The sequence below is a fragment of the Eleutherodactylus coqui genome, chromosome 4 (assembly GCF_035609145.1).
Source record: "Eleutherodactylus coqui strain aEleCoq1 chromosome 4, aEleCoq1.hap1, whole genome shotgun sequence".
Taxonomy (NCBI): domain Eukaryota; kingdom Metazoa; phylum Chordata; class Amphibia; order Anura; family Eleutherodactylidae; genus Eleutherodactylus; species Eleutherodactylus coqui.
Window position 1 is genome coordinate 148,271,252 of NC_089840.1, and position 10,260 is coordinate 148,281,511.

Genomic DNA, 10,260 nt, shown 5'->3' on the forward strand with positions numbered 1-10,260 from the left:
CTCTATACTGGTACTTCCGGGTTCCCCAATCCCAAGACTAGGAGATGTTGTGTCACGAGAGGGCCTGAAGTCGATGCAGGAGATCCTGGGGGACAGGGAGGTTCAACCGGAAATGTGGCTGCAATATGTCCAGTTGCGAGGTTTTGTTTACTCACTGATGCCATGGGTGAACAAGGTTGGCCCCCACATGGAATTTGAGCGATTGTGTCTTACCCCCTTACTTCCCAGATATTTGATTTCCAGACTCTACGGCTTGCTGCTGTCTCGGGAGACGGAAGGCTAGGACCCTATTTATGTGGGGGCCTGAGAGAGGGAACTGGGCAGGAGCTTTTTCCCTGAGGAATGGAACAGAGTGTGGCTCTTGACTCTCAAGCTCTTCTTGGTGGGTAGAGTCCAGGACCTGAATTTCAGAATATTGTCCAGATGGTACAGGACTCCGGATCAGCTCCAAAGGATGTTCCCCCAGGGTTCCTGATACCTACTGGATATGTAATGGCAGCAGAGGTACTATGACACATATCTGATGGGGTTGCCCTCTGGTGTTGAACCTTTGGAATGAGGTGGTGGAGTTATATAATCATATTTGTTATATGAAGGCGACTCCGAATTGGCTCTTCTCTCTATGTTCCCCGGCTCAATGAGTGTAATGAAAATGATTCTTTATTATAGCAGTCAGGAGGATTATTCCAAGGCTGTGGTGTTCCACCACTGCCCCGACCCGGATAATGTGGGTGGAGGAGCACCACACACTTATGCATTTTGAGGAGTTGGGGACGGAGTAGCCGGAGGCCAGGTAAAAACGCTATTGTATTTGGCAGGCCTGGGCTGCTTTCAGGTCCTCTGATGAGCTTGGAAGGTGGCTGGAGTCAGGCTCCCCCTGAGTTGAAGGAGCAGAGAGGCGGGCGTAGATGTGGAAGATGAGTAAGCTCGGACCTGGGCCTCTGCTTCCCCCTCCCCTTGTCTGCCCCCTTGTGGTTTTTTCTCTTGGTGTGGTCCTCCCTGGTCTGTGTCTATGTCTGATGGTGGCTATTTGCTTACTTGCCACATGTGATGTTCTTTGGAAGTTTGTCTTGTCCTGTCATACTCTTTGATTACTGTAGAAATTATAATGATAAGTAATGCTCCCGATTGCCAGTCCTACCCCCTTTTATCCCAATTTTTTTTATGGACGTTTTATCATTTTTGTATTTTCTAGGGACTCTTTCTGACCATACAATTACCAGGCCCCGGTATGATGTTAGCAGCCGCAACATGCCATTCTTAATATCCCTTGAGAGATCCCTGAATGGTCTCCTGCCTAAATCTTTCTCCCCATGTGCAAAACTAGTATATCTGGCACTCTATCCAGACTCACTATCCTCTCCACTTCTTCTAACACCCTGCACCACCACATCCCCCTCAAGCGCATCTACCTAATGACCGCCTCCCTCCTTCCAAACCTTAACTGCCTCCCTTCCAGTCTAACTGCTGCTCTTACTGCCCCCCACAAAACGTAGGAGTACCCCCAAAATCCACGCGAATGACTTTTAACAAAAACAGAACCACAGAGTAATTCATTATCCCGCAACACCATCTATCTTCACTACTTCAGTAAGCTTTCCACGCCCATACCGGGCACATCCGCACCCCCTTTAACTCCTCTAAAGCAAACCCGCTGTCCACGATCCCCTTGATCCATCTTTGACTGCCGAATGAAAATTTTAGCCTCCCATCCACCAATTTAACATCCTGCGTTTGTAAACCGCCGCCCCCCCCCCACCTTTTTCTAGGCGAAACTAACTCTCCTTAGTGCCTCAAAAAACGCCACTGAGAACACTGCCTGAAATAACATTCTCTCAAAAGGATCCATGCTTATGGTATCCAACGCCGACCCCATACTTTCCAGCAGGCTAAAAGATACCGGTCTCCTCGAATCACGCTGCACCTTCCCCCTTCTCAATCCTCTTACTGCCTGCTTAACTAAAAATTCTTTGTAACATTTCTCAAGCCTCTCAACTAACACCCAAAAAAAACGCCAACCTGGCCATAAACCGATACTACTGATCACTCCTCCTCCGAAACCGTGCCAAGTCAACATAACAAGGCGCCCCCTACCCTGTCATCCTCAGAGTCCACAGCCCAACACTGTAAAATCCAGTCTTCCCACTCATGCCACGCTGCATCCTATGCCACCCTCATACCCCAAGACAGTGACCCTCATCAGGTGTCCGACTGCTCGCTTACAACGTTCCAGCATCAAACTGTGCAGGTCTTCCCCTCCATGTCTGCTTCCAGAGCCGGCATCCTGAACTGCTCCCACTGGAAACTAGAGAGAGCATCCGCAAGTGAGTTTTCAACCCCCGGAACGTGCACTGCCACTATCTGCACGTTCAATGATAATGCTTCTAACAGCAGATGGCGCAGCAAATTCACCACTGGGAAAGCGTGTTAACTTCCTGAACCACTTCAAGGTTATCACCATAAAAGCTCACCTTCCTGCTCCGGAAGTGAGCACCCCAAAGCGCCACGGCCCCCACTATTAGAAAAAATATCCAATAACACCAGCTTCCGTACCAAGCCAGCCTGTTTCCAAACCTTGGGCCACTCCCCCACACACCATTGTCCTTGGAAGTATGCACTGAACCCAGCACTGCCTGCTGGGTCTGTATATAACTCCAAATCAGCATTCTCATTAATTCCCTCCATTCTTACCGATCTGCTATTATACCTTTTTCAGGAAGGATGCCCAAACAGCCACGTCACCTTTGTGACCTTCTCGCAATCTAATGAAATGATGCGGGGACTTCACACAAGCCGTGGCTGCTGCCAATCTCCTACAGAAGACACGGCTCATGGGCAATATACTGCCCATGAAGTTAAGTTTCCCAGCCGCGACTGCAGCCCTCGCAAGGAAATTTTCTTTTTACCTTGGGCCCTCACCAGCTCCTCCTTTAAACCTACAACTTTTCTTGGGCAATCGGCAAACCAATTGCCTCGGTGTCAATGGTTATACCCAAAAACTTAAACATGTAGTGGGCCCCTCTACCCTATCTGGGGCCAATGGCACCCCAAAACTCTGAGCAGCCCTTTAAAACGTAGTCACCAAAGTCACACACCGGCGACCCATTCGCCCCGAGCACAACATCATCCAGGTAATGGATAGCCAACTCGGTCTCGCACCCTCACTCTAAGAATGAGCTAGACACTTCAAAAAATATGCGCATGAGATAAAACATCCCATGGGCAAACAACGATCAGCCAAATAACTTTCTCCCCAAAATACTCCAATATCCTAGTGCTCCTCGACACCACCGTTAGCAAGCGAAAGGCCGATTTGATATCTACCTTTCTCAGTAAAGCCCTGTGTCCATATGTCCGCACCCAATGCAATGTGGCATCAAAGGACGTATAAACCACTGAACAAATGTCAGGGTCTCTGCCATCATCAAGGATGCCCCTTTGGGGTAGGACTAGTGATGAATTTGAACGGAGCTTGTTCTGGTTCCTTCCTTTATGACTATACCCAGCGGGACACCACCAAATCCTGTAAAGAGGGGTTCCTAAATGGACCAGACATACAGCCTAAGCTAACCTCCTTACCCAGTTTCTCTAACACCACACTCGGGTACTCAAGTGCCGAGCGCAGTTTTTCCGTGGAAAAACGGGACTCGCTAAAAACCCTTAAACCGTACCCTCTTTTTTTTTTTGTTTGAAGCATTTTGATGCTCTGTGTGACTCTGCCCTACAATGAAAGCAGGCATGCTTAAACTTGCATCCTGCACCAAACTTACATTGGCCTTCATTGAACTGCCAACAAAAGTCCAGTTTGTTTTCCCCCAGCCTGCCCCCCTTGGCCCCTTGCCGCCAATGTGGATGCCGAGCCAGAAGACGCAGCTCCCCTCTGCAAGGGCAGCCCAAAACACACTGGGAACTTTACCTTCAGCCACAACCCAATATCCTTTTGATCCCATCGATTCGATGGACGGACCGCTTTCCTCTGCCTGAACTGCTCATTATAGCGCAGCCAGGTCTGACCCCCATAAACTCTATAAGCTTCCTCGATCGAATCCAAGTAGCCGAAAGAGGCCGGAACAATTTTCCGGTGCCTTTTCCCCCTATGACGCTAGCCAAAATGGCAAAAGCCTATAACCAGTTTGTGAATGTCTGCGGGATTAGACGCCACCTGCCCTTTTCCTCTTTCTCCTTTTTGTACTCTTTTCCCTTGTCCAAATGAATTTTTTTTTTTAAGGGCAAGAGGAGAATATCTTTACATATTCATCCCTTTCAAATTTTTTCCCGTATCTCCTTCAACTGGGCCGCCAAGGGCTCCTCGAAGCAAACATATACCTCACGCTTTGCCCTATCATCTACCATCTCCGCCATTCTCCGTCCAGACCACTTCTGCGACTCCCTCCTGTCGCCCGACTCCCACCCCACCGGCGGAGCTTCTGCCTGGGATGCTCTCACAGCTAGACGACCCACCATCTGGCAGGTTTAAAGCTGTAACCAGCCCTGGGGTGGGCCAAACATTCATCACACCCACCGCCTGCTCTACCCCAGTCCCTCCAGCCGAGCTTCTTACAGAAAAAATCTCCCTGATGGATGACGCGCTCCCTGGTGTGCTCCACGGCAGCACAGGCGACGATGTTCGCCTAACTTCTGCCGCCGTAAGAACTCCCACATACACCCCACTAAGGCCCTCATCTGCTCACCAATGCCTGGCGCACCTGCAAGCGCCTCCCCTCCCTCGCACATTCCCCCCAGACTACCTCCCACAGGTGCCAACTGACTAAGCACATTAGATATACCAAACATAGATGGTATCTCACCTGGCTGCGCAGGGGCTGTGAACCCACCAGCCGCCGATCCGTCTTCCAGCCGATCCATCCGGTCCTCATCACTGCTGTCCCTTTGCGCTGACCTCCTTCTCCCTGGCTGAGACTGCTCCGCTGTATTAGCAGCCACCGCAGACCTTCTAGGTGCTGGACTGCACCGGGCCACCGCCGTCGCCACTGTCTGCTGCCCGCTGACCTCTTCTCAAAGCCTGCCTCCACCGGTGTCTTGCTCTGTGCAGTGGCTGCCAGCTCCTACTAGATCAGCCACGTGGCGGGGAGGAAGCCTCTCGACCCCTGGACCTTCATCTCTTCTCTCGGACAACTGTCTGGCGGTAGGCCCTTCCCCCCTCGCAGCACAAGGCCCAGTACTGGATGCAGCGCTGCAATGCGTGGAATTTCTCCCAGCCCTGCCCCCTCCCCACTCAGTGGACTTGCGGGAGAGGGCCTAACCAGGGGGCCCTGGGATGGACTCCTGACACGGCGCCTGCAGGAAGGCGCGTGCCCGAGACTCAGCCACGCCGGCACATGCGCCCTCCTCTCTCTCACCACTCCTGTAGCCGTCTCTTTCTTCAGTGCTTCCCCAGTCAGCCGCTGCAGCCACTCCCGGCCATGTTCCTCTGCTGCTGCCTGGATCCTCACCAGCACAGCCTCCATCTTGGGTAAGTAGCAGACGACCTCTTCAGGCTCCTTCTTCCACCTGACCTCAGAAACTTCTCCTCAGTCTTGGGACTTCTGCTGCTGCTGGACCCACTGACTTCAATCTTCTTTCTTCAGTTTTCTCATAATCTTCTCTCTTCTTCCATGGCTCTTGTCTGCCTTCTCCTGGCTCTTCAGCTACTGGTCTGGCTTCCTGTAAAAACTCCACCCCCCCCCCCCCCCCCTAGCTCCCAGCATTACCCTGGATTAGTTAACCCCTTTACTCCCCATTAACCCTGTCATGCTGCTTACGCTTATTGCCCTCTGTGCTCAGCTCCGGCATTTCTTGTATTCCAATCATGTGTATCATTCCACCAAGTTTCCGTGACGCATATGACGTCATATTTCTCTTCCTGTGTTAGGTACTCCAATTCCCCTAGTTTGTTTCCCATGCTCTGGGCATTTGTGTAGAAACATTTTAGCTTGTGATCGGTGTCTTTTGCTCTACTTTTCTTCTGAATTTTTTGTCTTTGTTCTTTCTTTCTACTTCTAATAGCAAGGTTCTCAATTGTATATATCAGCTGTATATTTCTGCCTGGCCTTTCACTTCCCTTCTTTTCTCTCTATACTAAATGCAGCAGCTAGACTTATCTTCCTATCCAGCCGCTTCTCAGACGCCTCTGCACTATGCCAGTCACTGCACTGGCTACCCATCCACTGCAGAACTCAATTCAAACTCATCACCCTCATCCACAAAGCTCTGCATGGCGCCGCACCACCGTACATCATCTGTCTCCTGTCCATACATCACCCAGCCCGCGCGCTCGAATCTGCTAACATACTCAGACTAAACACCCCTCTAATACGCACCTCACATGCCCCCGGGACTTCTCTAGAGCAGCACTGATCCTCTAAAATGCTCTACCCCAAAATATCCGGACAATCTCCAACGTGCGGAATTTCAGACGCACCTCTTCATAGAAGCATATCAAACCTCCTGATCTAGTCCCCCACCTCCACAATATGCCCCCTATGGCTTTCCATTTTTGCCTATCAAGTACATTTCCTGCCCCACACCTCCGGTACTACCCCCACCCCATTTATGTCCTAAAAACTGTATATCACATGTTATCGTCGCATTGTTGTGTTCCCCCTTGCTCCGTGACCTTCTGTATTACCCCCACCCTTTTTGTTTCCAAATAAATGAATACCACATATAACTCTTGTAATCTCTGTAATTTTTTTTATTGTTTGTGTTCCCTATGTGCCTTGAAAGCCCTGTGGAATAAGGTGGTGCTGTACAAATAAAGATTATTATTATTATTTATTCTCTTATTTTACTAGTTTAAGCTCTCCTAATGAGTGAAGCAAGGCGCCTGCCAAATATATGCTTACCTGTCTTTGTAAGGTACAATCCGTGTCTAGCAAGGAGTCCATCATATACGCAATTCACTCCGTGGTCTAGAAATCAATGCAGCCGGTTGTTGGCCCCTCTCGCCTCCTCAGACACACATAGCACTACCAAGTCATGTGAGCATCTTGCGGTCGTCAGCCAGTGCATGCACAGATGAGCAACGCAAATATGCCCGCAAAAGCGACAGTTCATCTGTGCATGCACTGGCTGATGGCCAGACGTCACATCTCTTATGTGAGATTTAGTACTGCTACGTGTGTCTGAGCAGGCGAGAGGGGCAAACTTTTGAGATGAACAGGCTGCTGGCAGAGTCCGTCCAGAATACCCTGCCAGACTGCTCTGCTCATTTACATACGGAACAACAATTAAAGAGGTATGCTTTTATAATCAGACAAACCAAAAGGAATTTGCAATATTGTAGCGCTACTCTTGTCTTAGGTTACTAAAATCTGGTGACAGGTTCTCTTTAGGCCGCTTCCACACAGGCGATTTTCTTGCAATGCGACAGTGCTACAAATCGCATGTATGTAGAGCCCATGCTTTCATATGGGTTCTTCCACATGAGCGATGTTTTGTAGCCTGCGACATTGCGAGACTACAAATTCCTGGCATGCTCTATACAGCCACAATTTGCGATCTTTTATAGCCCATGTTTCCTTTTGGAGCCTTCCTATGTGTTGCATCGTATCGCACGAAAACGTGGTTTTTGTACAATGCAATGCAACTTTTACAGTATGAAATCCTACTATAAAAGCCCTAAACTAAGCCCTAGCTGCATAAAAAAAAGAATACATCACCTCTCCGGTGCTGCCATCTCCCCGAGTGTCTTCCCTGAAGCTGCGGCAGACTTGCTTGAAGTTTTCCTGCAGAGCTTCCTGGTCGGGACTTTGAAAATCCCCGCCTCCAGGAAGCTCTGCTTCTGATTGGTTCCCGAGCACACGGCTCAGCCAATCAGACCCTGCACTCGAAGAACCAATCACAGCCATTCATTGAATCATTGACTATGTATTGACTTTAAACCTGCAGTGTCCTCTTGTCTTCATACAAATCTTTGCTTTCCAGATTGCTGTGTGCACTGTGCCTTGGCCCTGTTGTTTTGTCAATTCCTTTCCCTTTGTAACCTGCTGCTGGACGTCCTGACCTGTGGATCATGCTCAGCGGACTCTGCGGGGTTCTGCTGCTCCTGCTGCTCCATGGGTGGCTGTCCAGACTGCGCCGACTCCTGCAGCACTGACTGTGGCATTGTAGATGCCTGCTGCGAATCTGCTGATTGCCTTGAGATCTGCATGGAATGTTGTGGTCTCTGCTTCTCTTCCTGAGAGCTACAAATGGGACACTGAAATGTGAACAAAGTCCTTGGATACAAGTGAAGATAGTGAAAGGTTTGGAAAAAAATTGTTGCATCTTCTAAGAGATTGTATTCAATGTATAAACCACAACAGGGAGCAGTAAGTAAAGAAATGGAACAAACCTGAGCCATGTCGTCCTCCTCCTGCCTGAGCCGTTAGTTATGTCCTCTATACATTATGTAAAGATATACAGTAGGAAACTGATCATTTTACATACACTATGCTTTAAAATGGAACTGTCTGGAATTTGGCAAATATTGTCTGCCTTAGGCTTCTTTCACATGAACGCATATTGGCCAGCATTTTCACGGACGGCCAATATATGCTTCCATCTGGGGCGTAGAAGCTCATGAACGGGCGCACAAATCTAACATTTGTGCGACCGTTCACACTGCATGGGTCCGATGCATGTGAACCGAGCTCACCATGCCGTTGCCCATTTCCCCTCCCTCCCCATCGCAGGCTCACCTCTCGTCTCCTCCCTACTTGTTCTGTACAATAGAAGGGGGCGGAGCTAAGTGCTGGCCCACGCCGCCTCCTCCCATTGATGGCTATGGACAAGGGGCGGAGAGAGGGCAGTAGCTTAGCACCGCCCATGTCCTGCCCCTTGGCCATAGCCTTCAATAGGAGGCAGGACGGGATGGTGCTTAGCACCGCCCCCGCCCCTTCCATTGCACAGAATGAGCAGAGGGGAGACGAGAGGTGAGCGGTGTGAGAGGTGAGCCTGCCACGCTGCTAAACTGCCTCCCACCTACAGCCGCTGCAATGGGCTCCCATAGAATCCTATGCAGCAGCAGACATATTCCAGTCCAAAAGATAGTTCCAGTACTATCTTTTGGGCCCTACGTAAAAACGCCTAGCACTATATTGGCCTTGCCGGGCGCTTTTACGTCGTAGTAATACACCCATGTGATCTGATGCATTGGAATCATGATAATCGTGATAAAGGCTGGCTGATACACGCTCGTGTGAAGGAAGCCGAAGGTGGGATTCACATAAACGTATTTGTGCCGCGTTTTTTGTGCACATTATTTTCACGCGCAACACGCAATGAATAGAACCCATTAATTTCAATAGGTTCATTCACATAAGCGTATTTTGTGTGCACATTTAATTTGCTCAAAAAAAAATATGCAGAATGCTGTATTTTCCTGCACATTTGCGCACGAAAATAGTGCATATTAGAGTAATTAACTTAATTGCCCATTTCAATAAATGTGAGCATGGTTGCATGTTTTTTGCCCATTGCGTAAATGCGCTTATGCCCATGTGACACCAACCTAAGGGTATATTCACATGGGCAAGTATGGTATTGACCTGAGAAACTCGGACTGATATTTTGCTCTTAAACCTTTCCAATCCACTCTCTGACCTGTGAAGACATTATGATTTAAGGCTGTACAGCTCCGATGTTGGTAGACATCCGTCGGGGTCCTCTTACTGTATATTGCCAGCCTCTCTTCTGTCGGAGCCTCTCCAACGTGTCACCTCATGCAGTACTGGCTTTAGCCAGCATATAGCGCTGTTGTATAACAAGAGAAAAAAGTAAGCCCTCTAGGAAAACCAGGATACAAATTGGACTGGAAAGGGTTAAACTTGTGATTATGAGTGTGAGCATGATGCATTTTTGCTTAAAAACCGCATTGCATCTATTTATTTGCGAACTTCATGTGCATTTTTCATGCACATGAAAAAAATTGCAAGTGTTTCCAATAGTTTCAGTAGTAAAATACATCACATTCGCATGCACATTTTTTTGAATTCTGTGTGCCCAACAATATTGTTCAGCTTTGCTATGCTGTTTTTGGTGATATGATTGTAATAACAGTGTCATACATCGATAGAACCATGTTTTATGTAAGGTAATCAAATGTAAAGATAAATCCAATACTGGCAGCAATTCTTATGTAATTTTGAACCAAAGTGACTGCATGTGTGAACAAACAGTATATTGACCACTGTTGCATCTAATTGGATCATCCAGATGTGAAGAATGTTATAAGGCATTCACTGCTAACTGAAACAGATTGAAAAGCGCCTCGTGTAT

At 48.6% G+C, this 10,260-nt stretch overlaps 1 protein-coding gene across 3 annotated transcripts in view; it reads left to right on the top strand.

Annotated features, from left to right (window-relative positions):
- The window catches only part of MDFI (MyoD family inhibitor), a 44,019-nt gene extending 35,269 nt beyond the window's left edge, over positions 1-8,750 (top strand). For all 3 annotated transcript variants that reach the window (XM_066598692.1, XM_066598694.1, XM_066598693.1), the window contains one exon: positions 7,927-8,750. In XM_066598692.1, coding sequence (XP_066454789.1) covers positions 7,927-8,183 — 257 coding nt within the window. In that variant the 3' untranslated portion in view covers positions 8,184-8,750. The remainder of the gene's footprint in view (positions 1-7,926) is intronic.
- Positions 8,751-10,260: the final 1,510 nt, after the last annotated feature.